Source organism: Calypte anna, chromosome 6 (assembly GCF_003957555.1).
Source record: "Calypte anna isolate BGI_N300 chromosome 6, bCalAnn1_v1.p, whole genome shotgun sequence".
Taxonomy (NCBI): domain Eukaryota; kingdom Metazoa; phylum Chordata; class Aves; order Apodiformes; family Trochilidae; genus Calypte; species Calypte anna.
Genome location: NC_044252.1, coordinates 29886104 through 29906840, shown reverse-complemented (window position 1 = coordinate 29906840; position 20737 = coordinate 29886104). Strand labels below are relative to the sequence as shown.

At 46.1% G+C, this 20737-nt stretch overlaps 1 protein-coding gene and 1 long non-coding RNA gene across 2 annotated transcripts; one reads left to right on the top strand and one right to left on the bottom strand.

Moving 5' to 3' along the window:
* Nucleotides 1–273: 273 nt before the first annotated feature.
* On the bottom strand, nucleotides 274–7960 carry LOC115598531. The gene is made up of 3 exons (XR_003987713.1): nucleotides 7877–7960; nucleotides 4181–4184; nucleotides 274–285 (listed from the first exon to the last, which is right to left on the bottom strand). It is a non-coding gene; the product is annotated as an uncharacterized LOC115598531 (long non-coding RNA).
* Nucleotides 7961–14610: 6650 nt separating this feature from the next.
* On the top strand, nucleotides 14611–20439 carry PRDX3 (peroxiredoxin 3). Its single transcript, XM_030453445.1, has 7 exons — nucleotides 14611–14821; nucleotides 14922–14988; nucleotides 15167–15308; nucleotides 16513–16648; nucleotides 18402–18505; nucleotides 19574–19739; nucleotides 20230–20439. Exons 1-7 carry the CDS (start codon nucleotides 14636–14638, stop codon nucleotides 20281–20283), a joined length of 855 nt encoding a protein of 284 aa, XP_030309305.1. The 5' UTR covers nucleotides 14611–14635; the 3' UTR covers nucleotides 20284–20439.
* The last annotated feature ends 298 nt before the right edge of the window (nucleotides 20440–20737 follow it).

The window sequence follows — 20737 nt, the reverse complement described above, 5'->3', positions numbered from 1 at the left end:
CAAGAAAAACTTTGATAGACCCATAAATTGAATTCTTTTTATGCCCAAACTCTTTCAAACCTTAAAAACTGCATGGAGGACAGGGGACAAAATGCCTCAGTGGGCCTTTCCTGAGGGCTGCTCCTAGATGAGTATTAACAGTGCAGTTTTACTTCCAGGTGCTGTAAATGATGGGTATTCAAACTTTCCAGCATCCATTCTGCCACTGACAAATGAGCTGTGGACAACATCCTAGGGCACAGCCAGCCACCCTTCCTTCATTCCTATTATTATTTGCATTATTCACTCCCAGGTCCAAATTAAGCCTCCAGTCCCTGGGTACATTTCTCCTCCTTCTGTGACACTTTCTTCAGCTCTATCTGAAGAGCTGTTAAATGAACAAGAAACAGCTGAGCCACTTCTGCAGACTTTGTAGCCTCACTTCATCATCTTGCCCCTCACCTGTGTTTTGTTCCATCCTTTTATTTTAAACATGCAACTCTGCATTTTGGGTTTTAATTTTAATTAAATAAAATACCCATCATCTTTGCAATATTTTCCTTGGAATGCTTAGTTTTGGTTTCCCTGCCTAATCTGCCTCACAAAGCAGGATGCATTTTTAAATCCTCCAAGCAAAACAGTTACAAGGATAATCCAGCTGAGTGTAATCAAACTGCAGGGTTCTTTATTTGCCTGGCCTTTTAATTTAATTTCACATCTTGTGGTCTTGAAGAAATTTTAGGATTGTATCTTCTTGATATTGTATGGATGATAAACATGAGTGTCAAAATAAGGAGCATTGCCACACAGAAAACTCAGACAGTATGTAGAATATTTTTCAAAAAGAGACCCAGGGGGAGATCTCATACATGAATTAGATCCTTAGCTGCAATTTTCATTGAAAAAAGAAAATTACAATTAAAAAAAAAATCAAAACAAACAAAACCAACACCCACACACAACCCTCCTCCCACAAAATCCCCCCAAAAAAAAAAAAAAAAGACAAGGGAGAAGTATGTCCTATCCAGCTGAGAAGAATCCTTGTTTATGTTTTGATTTCACAAATATCTTTTTTAAAAAGTTAAAAACTTATTTTCTAAAAAGAGAAAGATACTTTGATGAGATAATTTGCTTTTAAACTTCTTCAATGCACCAATATGGAGCTTGATGGAATTTTTTCCGTGGCTAAAAAAAGCCACCACAAAATCCCATTGAATTTAACACCACTGCTTGCACTTAGAGCTTCAGTAGCTCTCTTTGGATCAATACAAACCAGAAACCATCCCCAGAGTAAGCCAGGCTTAAAAGTAGTGTAGTAGAACCATCAGCTGGGTGCCTAAATACAGAAGGTCAGACAGCTTCAGTCTCTACACATGCAGAAGGACTCTGCCTACATCCCAGCAGTCAGCTTTGATCTCTCTGAGGCTCAGAGCCCATCACTATAATGAGTCTGAACACAGCATCAGGGCTTCAGACCCTTCCCTGCAAGCATCAAAGTCCTCAGCATGCAGATGTCCATCTTCTGAAAGAGAGATCATCATCATCAGACCTCAGCAAAGCAGTACCTGGAAAGGGAGTGCTTCTTCCAAGAAAGAGAAGATTGAAATAATGTGGTTATTTTTCCAGTAGTCACCCATCTTACTGGTCACAGGTAGGAAGGAAAAAAAAGCAGCAAGATCAGCCACTGAACGGGTATAACCTACCCCCCAGGGCCTAGAAACAGCAAAGTCAAAGCTGGTGCCTTCCTCTGTAGCTGCTGCTTCCTCAGTTGCCTTCAAACCAGGGCAGGGCACATCCATCCCCCAGCCTGGTGACAAAGTGATGGACACTCATGCTGGGACCCATCTCAGGGCAAGAGAGGGACTGAGGTTTTCATTCTGGAGCTGTTCAAGTGTGAGTTTGGTCCAAGTGCTGCTGGCCTGGCATCACTCTCAGTACAACACCCCCAAACCCACCTCCTTCAGACACTTCTGCCCAAGTTATCTCAGAATATTCTTCCTGAATACAAAAAGCTGGACACAGTCACAAAATCATGCCTACATCTTCTATAAATGCTAAGAATCCTTTTCTGAGTGGACTATTTCAGCAATGTGAAGTTAAAACCCCAGAAAAGGGACTCAGTGACAACAAATCCAGGCAGTCTCTTCCTAGGTTTAGGATTTTGCACTTGAGGAAAGTAATCACATGAGGATAATGGAGCAGATGTAAACAACTCCATAGTTAGCACAGTAAACAAGTTTTACTTCCCAGTTGCTTCTGTGTGTTAATAACCTCTCAGACCATCCAGCTCAGTGCTAACATTTTTAAAAGTGCCTACAAACCCAACAAGCTGGATAGAAATCTGGCTGTAAAAATCACAGTTCCACAGCAACAGCACACATGAAAGGGCATAGTCCTCTTCCTTCACTACACCAGTTTGAGTGGAAGAGTTCTTGGTTTCTCCCAGCTGCCCATGACTGCAAACTGGTGCAGTGGGCAGTCTCCAACCCAGGGATGGCTACAGAAATAAATTCCTTCTGTAAAAGACCCTGAATTCATCCATCCCTCCACATTGCATTCACAAAGACCTGAAGAATCCTATTTTCTTAATTTCCTTGACTAAAATATAATGAAATATTCTGGACTCTTTGGGATATTATTTTTTTCCCCAGATAGAAATGGTTACAGGTTTGAAGAGGAATCTCATTTTTTTTAAACTCCTGCTGAAAAGAATCATAGAATCATAGAATTGGCTGGGTTGGAAGGGACCTCAGAGATCATCAAGTCCAACCCTTGATCCACTCCCACTGCAGTTCCCAGCCCATGGCACTGAGTGCCACATCCAGTCTCTTTTGAAATATCTCCAGACACGGAGAATCCACTACTTCCCTGGGCAGCCCATTCCAATGCCTGATCACCCTCTCCAGAAAGAAATTCTTTCTAATCTCCAACCTAAACCTCCCCTGGCACAACTTGAGACCCTGCCCTCTTGTCTTGCTGAGAGTTGCCTGGGAAAAGAGCCCAACCCCCCCCTGGCTCCAACCTCCTTTCAGGGAGTTGCAGAGAGTGATGAGGTCTCCCCTGAGCCTCCTCTTCTCCAGGCTGAACACCCCCAGCTCCCTCAGCCTCTCCCCATAGGATCTGTGCTTGAGTCCCTTCACCAGCCTGGTTGCCCTCCTTTGAACAAAGCACCCCATTACATGTGAAGGAATGGCAAATTCCATTCCTGGATTTTTCTTTTTAAGCTATTGCAGTGAACTCCAAAAAGAAAACCAAAGGGAATCACTGCATGCAAGCTTCCTCTGCTTCTAGAGACAATATTTTCCTGACAAAGTATTTTGGGCTTATATCAAGGGACAGATGGCAGGACCTTAGATCCCACATTCAAAGCACCAGTTAATGAAGTTGCTCAAGTTAAATTGCAATAATCATATTCTCCATGGGGTTTGAGCTGTCACTACAGTCACCTTCTTTCCCTTCACAATATGCTTCTCATTGTTCTACTGCCCTTTTTCCAGTTGCTTTGCAGCCAAGTTCTTGGAAAGCAATCATGCTTCTTGTTTAGGATTTATTGCAAGCCTTTTGCCAATAAGGACAGGCACAAATCTCTTCTGTGATCATCCTGCAAAAGCAAGCTAAAAATATAGCAATTTATGAACAAGCACATTTCATGTGCTACAAGGCATCAATGTGCACTTAACAAAAACTCTGAGATATGTAGAAGAAAGTCCCCCCTTTTGGCTAGGCTGATCAAAGGCTCTGCTTGGGCACCATAAATAAGTTGATTTGAAAAATCCAGCCCACCTAAAAAAGAAAAAAAAATGCATTTGCTTTGTGTTTTAACGGATGAAGGATTTGGGTTTTTTCCTTTTAGCAGGTTTACATGGTAAACTTGGCACTTCAGAAACCTCATGTCTAAGTGAAACGATAGTTTCCCTTCCAAAGTGGCCACTTTCAAACTACTAGATGCAATAACTGGTTTGGATTCCACTGAAACTCTGAAGTGGGGTGAATTGTCTGTACAAATCTGCAATTTCAGAGTCAACTTTGGGTTTTGAAATGTGTTTCGTGGTGTTTAAGCAAGCCCAGGCACACAGAAGCAGCAGGTAACACAAAGCTGATCTTATGGCTAGTAAGGAATGGATTCTCATGAAGAATATCTAGGCAATCCCCATACCCTGCTCATGCTTATCTAACCATAATGAGTGTTCTTTATACAAACATCACTTTTTCATCATCAGCCTCTCTGAAAGAGTTGCCAGCCAACTGCTTTTGACAGGCAGAGATTCATGGCTGTGGATATTTTAAAGCTTCTCAGCATTAAGGTTGTCCAAACTCCTCTGAAATATTGGGAGGCTCAGTCCTTGGTCTCTCCTGAACCCTTCCATTGGTTCCTTGGTACTCAGTGAAAAAAAAAAAAACAACAAAAAAACCAACTTAAACTGAGAAGATGGAGTGGGATTCATTCACCAGCCTGGGAAATGCTAGCAGGGTGCTGTGTTTATCCCCATTGCAGCTGGCTGGGTGATCCTGTGGTTCAGATGTGATTGCTGAGACTCAGCAACAAGGATGCTAATTAAAAGCTCCAGATAAATGTTTCACCACCTCACAGCACAGGGTACTTACTCAGCCTGTTCCCATTTGGCTTTTCTTTTTATGATTCCCATCTTTCTTGTCTTCCCGTCCCTGCTTATTCTTTTCCCCAGGCAATAAGAGATGGTCCCAAATACCTATTTGATTCCTATAATTAAACCAGATGTATTTTCCATTCAGTCCTAAAAGGGATTAGCAATTTGTGGAATGGGATTTAACATTCAAGAAATGAGAAATTATAATTGAGGAAACAAAATTAAATTATTACTAATAAATCATAAGCAAACTTTCAAATGCAATAAAACTCCATTTTTTTTTATGTGTTTGGACTGGCAGACAATATCAAGTAACTTTTGTGCATTTTTTATGTCTGGAACTTCATATTCAGCAAAAAGATGGAAATTCCCTGAAATTTATTCTCTGCTTAAAACTATTCTGTGCAATACATTTTTGTATGCAAACTGCATTTACTCTTTTTGTTGCTCTAATAAGATTACTCATGTATCACATGGCATCTGTTAATTCTGGATGTGCTTCTCATTGTAATCACCAGGATTTGAGTGTAAGAATTTGTCCAACAGTTATAGAACTTGCTTGGTGGTATTTCAGCTAAAAAAAATTCACTTTGCATCAGGGCTTGGTTTAGCCCAACTTAGTCACACAAAGGAACTTACACAAGGGACCACAGAAAAGCTGCCTCCAAGGCCAAAGCAAATGAGTTGCAAAACTTAAACAAATATTTGCTAAAAAATGTTTGTGGTGGTCACTCAGAGCTACTTTGGAGTCCCTTACAAAAGCTTTTGCCACTGGAGACAACGTTGCAGGTTTACCTAAACCTCCCTTTGCAACAAATCGCAGATTTCCCTTTTGTTACCATTTCTGGGGTTGTGTTCCCTTCACAACTGCGACAGAACTTCAGCATTTCCTAACAACTGCAGAGTACAGCCCATCATTTTCCTTCTTTCTACGTTAAATACCACATTGCAGGCACCATATAACTGAGCTAACACAGCTTTCACTTTTGACTTAACAAGTGGAAACACACACGCATGGACTTGGCTTCGGCTACATGGATGCCCAGCTAAATCTGTCATGGAATCTGCAGGACCTGGACCAAAAACCTCATTTTTAGATACCATAATCCTCAATAGAATAATTTGCTTTTACTCTGGGTCTTCCATATGGTCTTTCTTCCTCATCTGCAATGACATCCACCTGCATTTCCTCCTGCAAGTTTTTTAAAACATTATATTCCCAGCAGCTTGCAATAACTTGCAAAACACAGACATAATACTTGTGGCTGGAGGTCAGGGTCCAGAACTTGTCCTTTTTCTTTTGTTTCAAAAAATTTTCATACCCTCTCCATAAAAGCTTTCAAAATAAAACAAGCACCAAGCCTAAAAAAAAAAAAAAAAAAGTTGGGCTTCATGGATAGAAAAGTTGGAATATAGTTGAAGTAAATCTTGATAAAGTGTGCCATTTAGATTATAGCTTATCCCAGCATGCCAATCAAACATTACTGTTACCATGTGATTAAAAAAAAAGAAAAAAACCCTGTAAAACTGAGTGGCACATTTCAAATGACTCGCAAAATATTGGCTCTCTGAAGCAACACAAATAATGTAATTAATCCCAGTTCTTTAAAGTATTCCTAAAGTCGACTGAAATCCAACCAATGCTGCACTGTTTGTTGGTAGCAACAGCTGCGTCCTAAACAATATTTCAAATGACAACAGAAAATAAAAAATTCTCCATCATAAGTCAGAAAGCTGTAATTCATCGATCTGCTGGATGGGAATAACACCTTTGCCCTTATTATTTATAGAAGCTTTTTCAGGAGGATCTCAGGACTTTACTCCTCAGCTAAGCCTCACAAGTTCAACAGCCCATGAGTTATATAAACATTTTTTAAACAATCTGAACTATTTTCCCAGCAAAGGATCACCCCAGGGGAGGACTATTTGAATGATTTCTTTTACCAAAACTGATATGCTCTACTTCTTCTCCCATTGCTTCAGAGTGACCAAACCTGAAGCCCACCTGAGCAGCCCCTCACTCACAGGTGGTTCCAGGCACTTAAAAAAAAACAAGGCTGCAGGTTGTACCGCACCTAAAAATGCCCCGTCTGACAAGGGTTTTCAGGGAAGAGAAGTTTGGATAAAAGCTTGGGAAAGCTCTTTAGTCAAAGCTAATAAAGCAAATAACACACGCACAAAGCCGGGATGCACCGGCAGAAAACGATCGCGTCTTGGCAGTGATGCTGCAGCCCTGAGACGTGTTGCTGGTGCGTGGCTCTCATCCCCTAGCTAGGGGGGATGCTCCCGCACCGAGGGGCTCTACGCAGCGAGTCGGGACAAGCCCCGAGCCTCCGATCCCTCTGCGGGCAGCGCCCGGCTCCGCGCCCGCGGAGAGCATCTTCCCTTGGGTACGGAGAGAAGGAACTCACGTCCGTTCCCGAAGAGAGGGGGAAAAAAAAAGCCCTGTGAGCCCAATCTACTGGCGGGTATCAGTGTCCATCTTCGCGGGTTCTGGGGGAAGGGGGCGAAAGGGGAGATGCTGGGAGAGCCCCCGCGCATCCCAGCGGATTTCTAACGCGCACCGTGCGGGGCAGAGGCTGCTCCGCGGAGTCACCAGCATCTCCCGGGGCAGGCCTGGACCACATCGGCTGGGAGGGAGAGACGGAGGGGAGGCAGCATCCACCTCGGCCAGGGGCCCCCCCCAAGGGTCCTCCGGAGGCATCCGCAGCCTGGAGGGTGACTGAGCCCCCGGCTCCTCTGCCCGGCTCCGTCCGGAGACAAACACTCTCAACAAATGGGCATGTTTGCAGCAACATGATATCACCTAATAACGCCGAAATAAGGCATGACTGCACGTTTGAAGCGATTACGACCCTGGCGGTCTCAGCACACGGCGCGGAAAGCTATTTGCAGATTTGCTAAAGCCCTTTTGAATGATGCATCTGCAGCTGACCTTTAACAATAGCCGCTGAAATAGCACAATCTGTGGAGCAGATTTGAGGGGAGGGGGGCGGGAAGGGGGAAGGAAGAGATGGTGAATATTGTAATCTCGGCAATCTCATTCACTTCCTTTCCCAAACCTCGGCAAACAGCAGGGGGGGGAAAGCGCTATTTTCCTTTTCACCGGCACTCAAACCAGCCCTTTCCCGACGCCGGTTCAGCCACATGGCACCCAAAAAAGCCGCCACCGGCGGGACCGGAGCGCAAGCTCCGCCAGTTGCCCGCACCCCGCGGAGGGGCGACTGCGACAAGGATGCTCCAGCCCCCCCTCCTCCCCACTCTCTCCCTCCCTCCCGGCGCTCTCTCACCTTCCCTGGCTTTCAGCAAGACGGTGTTGGCAACGATGTTTCCAGCTCCATTGACGAGCTCGGGCAGCGTAGGCTGGCAGCGGCACTGCAGCAGGGCGTCCACTCCCGAGGTGCGGAGTCTCGGGCGACCACCCGCCTCCCTGCCCCTAGCCCCGTTATCCCCCCGTGCATGATCCCTGCCTGCCTTCCTCCCTCCCGGTCTCCTCCGGGCGGAGCCGGCGCTCCCCGCGCTATCAGCTCCTCTCCCCGCTACTCCATCCTCCGCCCCGCGGGCTCCCCGCTGGTTTTGAGGGCTCGGGCGCTCCTGACTCCCTCCCCCCGGGGGGTGTGGCACCGCGGAGCGGCCCGCAGCCCCGCGCAGGCGCCATCACCCGCCGCCGGCTCCCGGGGGGGCCGGGGCACGCCGGGACGTGTAGTCCTAAAGCGGCCCCACCGCACCTGGCGCCGGCCCCGCCGCCGCGCAGCTTCCCCGCGGAGGAGCAGCGACCGCTCTCCCAGGGGAGGATGGAGACCGGAGTGACCCGGGCGGGCAGGAGCCGGGGAAGGTGTTTCGGACCGTGGAGAAGATGCGCGGAACTATGCGCGACCCCCCTTCTCCCCCTACCCTCGGCGGCGCGCCCCGACGGCAGCGGAGCGGTGCAGCCCTGGTGCCGGGCGCCATCCCGCGGCGGCGGACACGGCCCGGGCCCAGAGATCCCCTGCCATACCGCGGGGTTTTGGGGGCTCCCTTGCCATACCGCGGGGTTTTAGGGGCTCCCCTGCCCTGCCCCGGGGTTTCGGGAGCTTCCCTGCCCTCACCCCCCGCCTCAGAGGTTGGGAGAGCCGAGTGAAGCAGCATCCCCAGGAACCTCCAGACTTCTTCGCGCCATTCGCGCCCCTCTCCCCGGATTTCTCGGCTTTCTGGGAATCTTAAAAGTCCCCGAAGTCTGTCCCGGAGAGAACCCCATCTTCTCTGCCACACCATTTTTAAATTAGTTTAAATTTTTTTTTTCGTGAGACATCAGCCACCTGTGAGAAGTTTGTGGATTTTAAGCGTTATATTGCCACATAAATTCTCTTCTGTCTATATGGGACAGATGCTCATGTCAGCATGATTCTGATTTTCCCTGGCCAACAGAGTAGATCGATTCAGCACGTCAAACAAAGAGGAATAAAACCGACCCATTACTCTCACTAACACTTCCCCCATCCGTATGTACATGATTAATCCAGGTGAAGCAAATCAAATTAACATGCACCTTCTCACAAGTGCATGACATTACTCTCATTACTTCTCTTTTTTCTTTTTTTTTTTTTCCCCTTTCTACAGCTGGGCAGAAATAACTTGCAATAGCAAGGCTTTTAGGCTGCCTAGAACATAGTTTCTGAACATGGGAAATAAATGAGAAAATGCATTTAATGAATAATCTCTTGGCATCTAGAGAAAATTGTCTGTAACAAATGCCTTTTGTACCTGATTAATTACCAAACTTGGAAAGTTACTGTGCCTAGCAGGTGCACTATGTGTAATCTTCCTCTCCTACCACTTAGAAAGTACTCACCCTCCGAAGGCTGTGCCATGTTGTGGTTACTTTCTTTTTATGCCAAGTTCTATATAGCAGCAGTGGGATCAGTAAGTACTGGAAGATTTTTCTCTGATTAAATAATTCCTACAGGGAAAAAGAGCTTCCTGGAAACCAGAGCCCTTAGCATAGAGATGAGGTTCCTAAGGAGTGTCTGCCCTGCTTGCTGTTTGGCCATTTCTGTGCAAGGGCTGCTGCTTGCTTGTAAACAGAGCAAATGACACTCAGGTTTTAAGTGCACTTCACATCCCTGCCCAGCCCTCCCACTAATGGTCATCCACAAGGACAGCACCAGCACCACAACATGGCCGATGCTGGAAGACACAGTTGTACATTTTATGACATCCCAACCTTTTCAGTGCTGCCAGCAGCCCTCTCTCCAAAGGAAAATCCCCACATGTGCCTCAGAAGGAGCACTCACTCAGCTTCTGCTGGCAAGCACTGGGATAAGGGTGTGCTTGCCACATCTTAGGACCAAGGCTGTTTCAGTGAGGGAGGGATTTATCCTCATGGGAGACTCCACAGTGAGCACTGCCTGTTGTGTGGAGTGCAACTTTTATCCAGGTGCCAAAAAAAGAGGGTGGATCTTGACAACCTTAATTTGAGCTTGGAAATCAGCACATGAACCTGAGGACTCTAACTGGCTCCTCTTTTATCCAATATCTACATGTCCCTCTCTATACTCAAGGGACAGGCACACAGAACCCTCTGAGTGTCACCCTGTGGGACTCCATGGTGTTGTCCTGTATGCTTTGTGAACATTTATTTAGTTCTTGAAAGGGTAAGTTGATTTCTTAGAAAGAGTTAGAACAGGTCTATGTGGTGTTCACCAATCCAGGGAGCTACCTGGGGTTCACAAACACTCCAGCTCTGGAGCACTTCAAGTTCCTGGCAACCAAGGGCACAAATTACACAGTCCTTTCAGAAACAAGGGGCAGCAACTGAACAGAGTGTTTGTGCTGCTGTCAGAGTGGGTTATTCCAACTCAGATGGATGGCTTTGCATTGAATTGGACCAGGAGCAGTCACATGTGGCCGAGTGCAGGGAGTGGAAAGCTGAGCTCTGCCACCAGACTACTGAGATTCCACAATAACATTTGTCCTTAGTTACACATCTATGTGCAGAGCAGCCATTCTGGCTTTCATGTTATTTGGTAAGAACAATGGAGTGGGTTCTCTTAATTGTTCTTACTGTATTTTAACAAAATAAGACTTGCTTCCAATAAATCTGAGTCAATCTGGTGTGCTGGGATGTGAAAGGAGGTTTGTTGTTTGCTAGCACAACACCCTACTTTGAGAAACAAAATCAAGATAACCAGTCCCTCACTGAATTTCTCTTTTCTGCTACAGTTTTTTTAAGCCTGAACGGGACCACTGACACATGACAAGGATCTGCTTCACTGCAGGCATAGATGGATGGCCCCTTCATGGATCTGGCTCCCCATGGTCTGCCAGAGCAAGTGCCACTGGACAGACCTACTTGTGTTAAAAAGTCCATCAGTTGGTCTTTCAAACCCTACTGAAAGTTTTAGTCTTACCTTATGACTTCTTCAGAGCTGTCACCATCTTCATTTTTTGCATCACCTGGAACACTTGGTTCAAAAAAAAACCCAACAAAATATAGAAAAAAACATATTATATCCATTTTCTCTACACACCAACACAGTCCTTTCATTTCAAGCATGTCCCACACCTAATTTAATGAATCAGTCAGGTTCTCTGTGAGTGAGGGAGAAAGAATTAGGAAAACCTGTGAGTCAATTTGCCTGCTTATCTTATTCTATTCACTGTTGTAACTCTGCTGCTGGAAATGTTCAAGCATGGACCCAAAACCAGGGTGGGAGAGAAGGAACACAGGTCTTTTTTGTTGGCCTAAAGATCCCAATTCAGTGCTTGCTGGGAGAAAAGGCAACATTTAGTATGAATCATATGCAGAAGAAGTTGATTTTGGATGGTTGAAAAAAAAAAAAAAAGGCTACTAAATACCCTGTTAAAAGCGTTTCAGTTAAACCCTGAAATGTGCTTTCTAAGGTGCTTAACGCTGCTCTGCTTTTAAATAAAACATCTTCACCCAAAGTAATTCAGGAAAAAACCAAAAAACCCAAAAAAAACCCTTTCTGAGTGCTGAACAGCAGGGTAGAGCAGGGCTGGCAGCCATCTTTCCTTGATGGGAGAAGAGAGGTTTGCAGATGAGAGGCAGACACCGTGCAAGGCTCAGCTGCATGGGTGTAATGAGAGCAGGAGCAGCCAGGGATGAGTCACAGCCAGGGTGGGCTCCCCCTGCTCCAGCCAGAAACACAGCACCAACACACCCAGCTTTATCCTACCACCAGGAACAAAACCCCCAAAACCCCCCCCATAAAAAACCGCCTCGGTACAGCTTGCTTGAAATATCACGATAAGACACCCCCCCCAGCAGTGAGCCAGCTGTCAAAAAGGCTTTTTCCCTGCACTTATCAATTGGAAACATACCCCAAGAGCAGCTATCTCCCAAATCCATGGTATTTCTAATCTATGCAAGGAATAAAGCCTGTGCGCTGGGAGCTCCGAGCTGGGTTGTGTCAGGAATCGCTTCTGCAACTTATTCCTGAAAACGGGGGAATTCTTTCGGCTCCAGCTGGGATGCGGGATCAGCAGGTGGGAGCGGGCAGACCTGCCGGGAGGCACTTCCAGGCATCTGGATTTTCCAGAGCCTTTGGCTTAAGGACAGAGGCTGCCATCTACCAGCAGCCGGGGGTGATGCACAGTGTTGGCTAAACCAAGCTTAGGGTTTTGGTTTAGATAAAAAAAACGTTTATGCCTCTGTTGTTTCTTCTCGTTTTCAGACCTTGTTTTTCCTCAAGGTAGGAGACAAAGGATTTGGTGCAGGGTTTCAGCACATGGAGTAAAATAACCTGCTAGGAGAGGAGCAGATTTCATTTTTCAGAGAAGCATCTGCCATTCAGTATCATATCTGACTTGGAATTTCATCAGTTAGAGACAAACACTACCTTTGCACCAATATTTTGTTTTGCTAATAAAGATTTTTTCAAGGAGCTCTTTAAAAACCTCAGGGAACAATAATGGTAGCAACACACAAGTGTTATTTAATACTTTTTATCAACGGGGCTAAAGTTTTCCACATAAAGGCATATTTTGTTATTCCCAGAGAGGGAAAAAGAGGCACAGAGTGAGAGCAGACAGACAAATATCCTCACCAAAAATGAATTTTACATCTCCCACTCTCTGCTCAAGGGACTTATCTACTGCTCTGCACCTTGTAACAATACAAACCTTTCCCTAAAGCCTGCTGAAAGCCATGGAGAGTTTTTCCATCAGCTTCAAAGGTCTCAATCTGAATCAGGCTTAAGAACTCTAATTCTTCCCATGTGAACACTTCTGAGCTCACTCCGTAACAAGACAAGAGGCCATGGTCTTAAGTTGTGCCAGGGGAGGTTTAGGTTGGATATTAGAAAGAATTTCTTTACTGAGAGGGTGATCAGACATTGGAATGGGCTGCCCAGGGAAGTAGTGGATTCTCCATCCCTGGAGATATTTCAAAAGAGACTGGATGTGGCACTCAGTGTCATGGGCTGGGAACTGCAACGGTGGTTCAAGGGTTGGACTTGATGATCTCTGAGGTCCCTTCCAACCCAGCCAATTCTATGATTCTATGATTCCCTCAGTCCCAATATACTGGAGCCTGTCCCACCAGGCAAAGCCCTCTGAGAAACAGAAAAGCAGATAATCACCATGATTTGGAGAAGGCTGCACATATGGTACCACGTGGTAGATTTATTTTGAGCTTCAGATGGCAAGAAGAACTGGGCTTAGCATCTGCTCTAGCCTGTCCCAGAGCCAGAGCTGAGGGAAAAGGAACACCTCTTTTATCAGGTGTGCTTTAGCAATGATGAGGTCCATCTCCAAATTGTAGGGATGCCCAATAAAAAGCAAAATGGGAAATAAACCCTCTGTTAAGTGGCAGCAGTTCAAGCTTTTGCCCAGAGTCTGAGAAGCTGAATTATGTTCCCTTCATAACAAAGCGTGAGCAATATTTCCCCACCTGCAAGCCAAGTATTTAAACAAAGGGTTTTAAACAAATAAAACTTTCCGGGGAGGGGGGAAGGACATCGTTTTAGAATACAGCAGCTTAGAAATTGTGAATAATCATCTGTGGGTGAGACAACCATCCTCAGGAAATCCTAGCAATAGCCCTTTTCTTGCTGCCACAATGCAGCTCCCACAGCTGAGGGAAGGGAACTGCAGTGGCCAAACCATCCCAGGGGACAGAGTTTGCTGCACATTTCTCCATTTGAGGGGTTGTGCCAGCCTGGTAGATGTGAATGTGGAGGTGTCATTCTGCACTGCTATTCAGGAACCTGACTATCCTCACAAATTCTCTTCAAATTGGATTCTCTTTAGCTCATAAGGTGAGCTCTGCCCTTTGCTAAAGGCTGTAGGGATTTACTAACATGACTATTAAATCAGAAATTACCAAACCTCAGAAGTGAAACTGGGCTCAACTCAGTTTTATTCCTTAGGTGATGAAGAAACAGACAAAAATAAACTAGAAGAAAAGCTGGAGTTTCAGCAAGTGTTTGATTTTCAGTACTCCAAGCTGTGCACACAAAGCAGGGCAGGCAGCTGGCAGCTCCTTGGTGATCTCTACTGCTCCCACCATCAGATACTTAACAAAAAGAGGCTGAGAAAGAAAACCACTGCTCGACTGACTCCAGGTAGCTCCTTTGGCTTGAGTTGTGAGAGCTTGGGGACAGCAGACTCTCTGAAGCCACCAGCTTCAGGGACACAGGTTGGGATGGATCAGGTGTGCTCCCGTCCTCAAGCTGTACATCATTCCTGCACTGGGAGGAGACAGGAGACCTGGGATAGGGTTTTTTGTGACTCTCCATCTCCTGCAGAGCTAATATACACCCCAAGCGACTCTTTCTAGGGCCGGACCAGGGATGGTCCAAGCATTGAGCTGGACGATGCTCCACGGCTGAGCACAGAGGGAAATGAAGCCAACTTTGCATCAGCTCACAGCCCGGAGGACCTAAGCAGTAATGTCTTCAGGATAGTTAAACAGCTACAATCTGAACGCTTTTAACCATGTCAGGGACGGCTGAATCTGAGAAGCTCCTATGGGGAAGGTTTCCCAGCACAAGCTATTTGCTGTCTGTCGGCACACCCCTAACCCGGATCCCGCAGCCATCCCCATCATGAGCCCCACAAAGAGCCTCACGGCCCCGCTCCCGGGCACATCCCGCTGCCGGGCCCCGGGGAATGGAGAATGGAGGATGCAGGAGGAGGAGCCCCGGGGCTGCCCCGTCCTTCCCCGCCCCGCCGGAGCTGAGCTCCTCCCGCTCAACATGGCTGCCGCCCTGGGAAGGTTCCTGAGGAACGCGGTGAGTGATTGACCCTGCCCAGGACGGCCCCGCTGCAGCGGATCCCGGGGCCGCACCGGGTCCCGGGGCCGCTCTCATCCTCCCTCTTCCCTCCCTGCAGGTGCCCGCTGTTGGGAGGAGGCTGACGGAGCGGCCCCTGCCCTGTGCCCGCCGACAGTTCAGCCTCGGTAAGTGCGGGGAGGGACGGACAGACAGACGGACGGACGGACCGACGGACGGACGGGAATGGCCCCTGAGCCTGCGCCGAGGGGGGAGGTGGCGGTCCGGCCCGGCCTGGCCCGGCCCCGGATCTCGGCCCTTGCCCGCACATCCCGCAGCTCCCGGTGTTTGTGTCCTCCCCCGCAGGCTCCGCTCGGTTTGCTCCAGCGGTCACCCAGCACGCTCCGTTTTTTAAGGGAACGGCTGTCGTCAACGGAGAGTTCAAAGAACTGAGCCTGGATGATTTCAAGGGGAAGTATTTGGTCCTCTTCTTCTACCCCTTGGACTTGTGAGTGCGGGTTGTGGGGTTTTTTTGTTTTTTTTTCTTCCTATCTCTCCTCTCTCTCTCCTTCCTCTCCTTTCCCCTTTCTCCTTCCTTTCCCCTTTCTCCTTCCTTTCCCCTTTCTCCTTCCTTTCCCCTTTCTCCTTCCTTTCCCCTCTCTCCTTCCATTCCTCTCTCTCTCCTCTCCTTCCTTTCCCCTCTCTGCTTCCTCTCTGCTTCCTCTCTGCTTCCTCTCTGCTTCCTCTCTGCTTCCTCTCTGCTTCCTCTCTGCTTCTTCTCTCCTTCTTCTCTCCTTCTTTCTTCTCTCCTTTCCCTTCCTCTCTCCTTTCCCTTCCTCTCTCCTTTCCCTCCCTCTCTCTCCTTTCCCTCCCTCTCTCTCCTTTCCCTCCCTCTCTCTCCTTTCCCTCCCTCTCCTTCTCTCCTTGCCTCCTCTCCTCTCAGCCAGGGCCCTCTCCCTGCCTGAAGGTCACTACAAGTGCTGCAGGTCACTGTGTCTGAAGAGCCTGATCAGGTTTTGGCTGATCTGGGCTTGTCTCCTGAGGCAGCTGTGTGTGTTCCTAGAGCCTGACTGATAAGACCCGGTGGCAAACGGGCCCTGTGTGCTGAAGCAATGGACCCAGGGGCTGGAGAGCATCTCTTAGTTGTCAGGACTCCTTCAGGAGGTAGACACAGCCTTGCAAGTGTGGTTCCTCTTCCTGGCAGATCCCAGGGCACTGCCTTGCAGCTCAGGGTTTCATGGGGGGGGCTCTCTCCTTTTAAGAAGTAGTTTCAACAGAACTGCAGCTGCACAGCTCCAAAGCAAAAGGTGAACAGGCAGGGCTGAGCCTCTCCAGAATATTGGACTCATCAGGAGCATCCTGGACAGTTCTGCAGAAATTTAGTGTAATTGTGCCCATGAGGGTGAATGCAACCTACAGTCCTTTCTGTTACAGTTTCCAAAAAACTCTCTAGAGAGTGTCTGGCACAGAGAGCTTCTCTCTCTCTACAAAAAACCTGCCTAGAACTGAGAGCTGAAAACTAGCGTGCCACCCAAGTTAGTTTCAGTTCAGACTGAAACTAACCTTGAGCAGGAAACATGTTTAACATTATCAGGCTAAAGAAAACGTGCTGCTGCATTAGTGCATAGAAACAGGCATTAAGAGTCTCTTCTAAAGAAAACTCTCCAGCAAAGATTGCTGATCTTTACAGAATGCTCTCTCTTCCCACCCAGCACCTTTGTCTGCCCCACAGAAATTGTGGCTTTCAGCAACAAAGCAAATGAATTCCATGATGCAAACTGTGAAGTTGTGGCAGTTTCTGTGGATTCTCATTTTTGTCACCTGGCCTGGATAAACACACCACGAAAGGTATGAACTGGGTGTCTGTTTGGGTTTTGGTTTTGTTTGTTTGTTTTGTTTTATTTTGAAAAATGAGCTCCTGAGAAGAGGAGTTGAATAAACAATTGTGCAAACACTGATTTCAATAGATTGCTTAAGTGATAAGTCAAGTGCTTAACTTCTACATTTTATGACACAATTCTGACCCCAATCTTTGTTTTCTCGGTCTTTTCCTTAATAATTGGGTTTTTTCCATCTATGTTTTGCTATCAGGAGTCTTGTAGGTTCCATCCTATCCTTACACATTTATCTGGAGGGATAAAATCTCAGTGTACGTGTGTCCTAACCTGCTTATTACAGCTGCTGGTTTGTGTGCACCCTCACAGAAAATGAGCAGCAGCTCTTTAGTCAGGATTGGTAACCAGTTCCTAACAGTGGTGGCTGCAGAGAAGCAGCAGAACCAGGAGTGTATTGGAGCCCTTGTGTTATTAACTCTCGTTTGTTGAAATGCTTCCAATTCTGCAGTACAAAGAGACAAGGTCCTTGGCTTGCTTCAGGGAAAGCAAGCCATAAAGACAGCCTTTTACCAGAGAGGGGGCTTTTTCAGGGGTGTACAAAAATGCCCACTTTGATCACACAAATCACCCCACAGGTTTGGTTGACTGTAGAGTCAGAGGAAGGTGCAGGAGCTCCTGTGCCATCAGTCACAACCCCTGTGGTTGTGCATAGTTTGCAGTTGTGGCCACAGGCTGGGGTGTCTCCAAGTGCCTCCAGGGAGGGAGGAGAGTTTTCTAGATGTAATGTGGCTTGGCTGAGCTTATTGAGAGTGTTTCATTTTCTGCATGCTTTGTACAAAGCTCTAAACCATGATTGTGGACTGAATTCAGTTTACAGAAGCTGTGCAGCACACACCAGTCAGGCACTGCTCAGTGTAGCAAAACACTCTGCAAAGAGTGGAAGGAATTCTGTGGTGGTGCAGATGGGAAACTGACACCCAGAGAAGCAAAGACTTTGGTTTCTCTGACATCTGAGTTCGAAGCTCTGCATAGGAGAGCTCTGTTGCAGACAAGCATTTGCAGGATCAGGGGCTGAGTGACTGAGGTTACACAACAATTCACTGATGAGGACAGGAATAGAAAAGCTAACAAACTCCAGGCTTGTTTCAAGGATAGAGAGCTTACCTCTCTGCAGCTCCAGTATGTTGCAAAACTCAAAGAAGTCCTGGTTGACTCTCCAAAGAAGTTGATTTGGGGGAGGGAAAAAAAGTACATGCACTACATAGAGCAAGTATGAGAATGCTGATATACCCAGTGGGGCTGTTAGATGCCATGTGTTGTGTCTGATCATATTACACAGGCCTGGTTTTCCTGCCTGCCTGCCTTCTCTCCTTCCTTTATTTCTTCCTTCCCTCCTCACCATGTTCATCTTCTTTAATGTTGAATTTTTGTATTCAAAGCTCCTGAACAGGGTACAAGGGATTTCTTTCTGAAAATTTATGACTGTTGTCATAGCCTTTTGCCACCAAAATAAGGAGCTCTAAAATGCTCAGTGCAAAAGAAGTGCCTGTGTTCCAAAGAAACCAGATGTCCCTGACTACTGAAAAAACAAACAAACCAAAACCAAACCAACCCAACAATAAAACCCCTACACACCCCCTCAGTGGTTCCTTCCATGACGCCAATAGCACGAGTGTTTTGTTGTCAGTTTGCCTTCAAGAGCATTGAAGAAGGATAATCCTTAAAAAGTGTTTTGTAACCAAATGGAACCTTGCTCTTTCTTCTAGAGTGGTGGTTTGGGCAAAATGAATATTCCAGTTCTGTCAGACCTCACAAAACAGATCTCCCGTGACTATGGTGTGCTGCTAGAAGGACCTGGCATAGCACTCAGGTAATTGCCAGTAGAAGGACCTGGCATAGCACTCAGGTAATTGCCAGTAGCTCTGTAGTGACACAACTCAGTCTAAGCCATGGGCCATCCTGTCTCCCCCTGCAGGGAAAAATGCACTGAGAGGTGTCACTTTTTCTGCAGAATTTCTGCTGGATTCCTACCCTAGGAGAAGGGGACATGAGCATTATTTGTTATGGGCAGTAAGCTGCAAGTTTCTCCAAGCCTCTCTGTGAATACATCCAGGAGAAAAGCAGCTCTTGTGTTCTGAGTGAGTGGGGGAGATCCCTGCCATAAAACCCCCCAAGATTAGGATAGAAAACCTTTTCATATTTTTTGCAGTTGAGGTCTGTCCCTTTTGTATTTTTTTTTCCTTCCTTCTGAAGGGAGAAGAGACTGTCTTACCTTTTGTGTGAGATGTTTCTAAAGCAGTAATCCCAGAGGCCACTGCAGTCAATCCCATAATTACCTAGAATTAAAAAATTGACATTTCTTTCTCCACCATGGGAATAATTAATGAAAGCAAATAGTGGTCCTTGAGATCCATTTAATTGGGTAGAAATCTTCTGGATACCTTCAGTTCTTGATCTCTTTGGATCAGGAACTCCTGGCATTTATTTGTTGACAAGTTAATGAGTATGATAAGACTGGGACTTTGTTTTTCACAAATGTTTATATGCAAGGATTTAATAGGATTTAATTTAGTAGCTCAATGCATAAAGAACTCTTCACTCAGGACCTTTTGGATTTTCATATAAAAACAACAGGGGAAGGCTGCCAGCTACCAGCTTTGATATATAGGTGGGATTAAAAGTTCTGCCTTAGTTACACATCTGTCCCAATTTAAGAGTCTTTATGCATATTTTGTGATTTCCCAATACCATCCCAGTTGACTTTGCCATTTGATCACTTCAGTAACAAACCCCCCAAACCCAAACTCAGCATTTTTGCTCCTCCTAACTCTGAAAAGGGCACCGAAAAATTACTGCCTTGCTGATACCACTCACCCCCTTTCCTGCTCTTTGGTTTTGGGGTGGGATTGGCATTCCCCAAACCCTTCTTCAATTCCAGGGGTCTCTTCATCATTGACCCCAATGGGATCATCAAGCACCTGAGTGTCAACGACCTCCCCGTGGGTCGCAGCGTGGAAGAGACCCTGCGCCTGGTGAAAGCATTCCAGTTTGTGGAAACACATGGAGAGGTTTGCCCAGCAAACTGGACTCCAGACTCCCCTACAGTAAGTGCCTGCTAAATATCACTGCTCTAAATATAGCCAGGGGCATGTCTGAAGGGCTGAGAACCAGTTTCACACCAGGTGCTTGACTTCAGGCTGTGCCTCTTGCTGGAATCGGGACATTTTATCAGTTCTGTCCTAGTTGGATGATGCTAAATGTGTGGGTTCTGTGAAGAGAGTCACTGATTTTCTTGTAGAAGACACAAATTGTGTTTAAAACTCTAAACTGGACCATTCTCCACCAGCTGTCTTTAGTTTTTTTCCTTATTTAATGCCCTGCTTGCTGCTCAGCAGGAAAAATGTGTTATATACCTAAAATCTGCAAGTAAGGAGCTTGTACATCATTTGGGTTTTCACCTTTGAACCAGGTACAAAACCCATCAATAACCTATTATTTTTATGAAGTATGCATGGATTTTCTTTGATTAAGTCTCAAACCTGTAAATGTTTTATCTTACTTGTAGCATATAACTAAACTTCCTTTTCTTGACAGATCAAACCGAGCCCAGAAGGTTCTAAAGAATATTTTGAGAAAGTACACACATGAACACTCAAATATGTGGACAAAACTCGTAGTTGCCAAGCACGTGAAGACATTAGGAAAGCAGCTGTGATTATGAAAAGAATAACAATAATAATAATAATAGTAAAGGTTATTTTCTGATGCTTAAAAAAGAAAAATAAATGTTGAAATATTTACTGATGTCCTTGTCCTGTTTTAAAAAGAAGTGTAAAATCTTAAGGCTTTCTCCCTCTCTTTTGCAAATTCTGTTTCATGAGTTTTCTTCCTGAACATGACAAGTACACAAAATACAGCTGTATTCTAGGTTTTTCCTCTTCCCTTAAATAGTTTTTTGACCAGAAAGTGTCCAGCATTTCCTTTTCTTGCACGAAAAATTCTGTTAAGTTTGAAAACAATGGGTACAATGCAGAAAACAGAATGTTTGCTTTCAGTTAATCTTGCAGAGGAAAAGATGAATGTAACAAGTAAAAAATTAGTG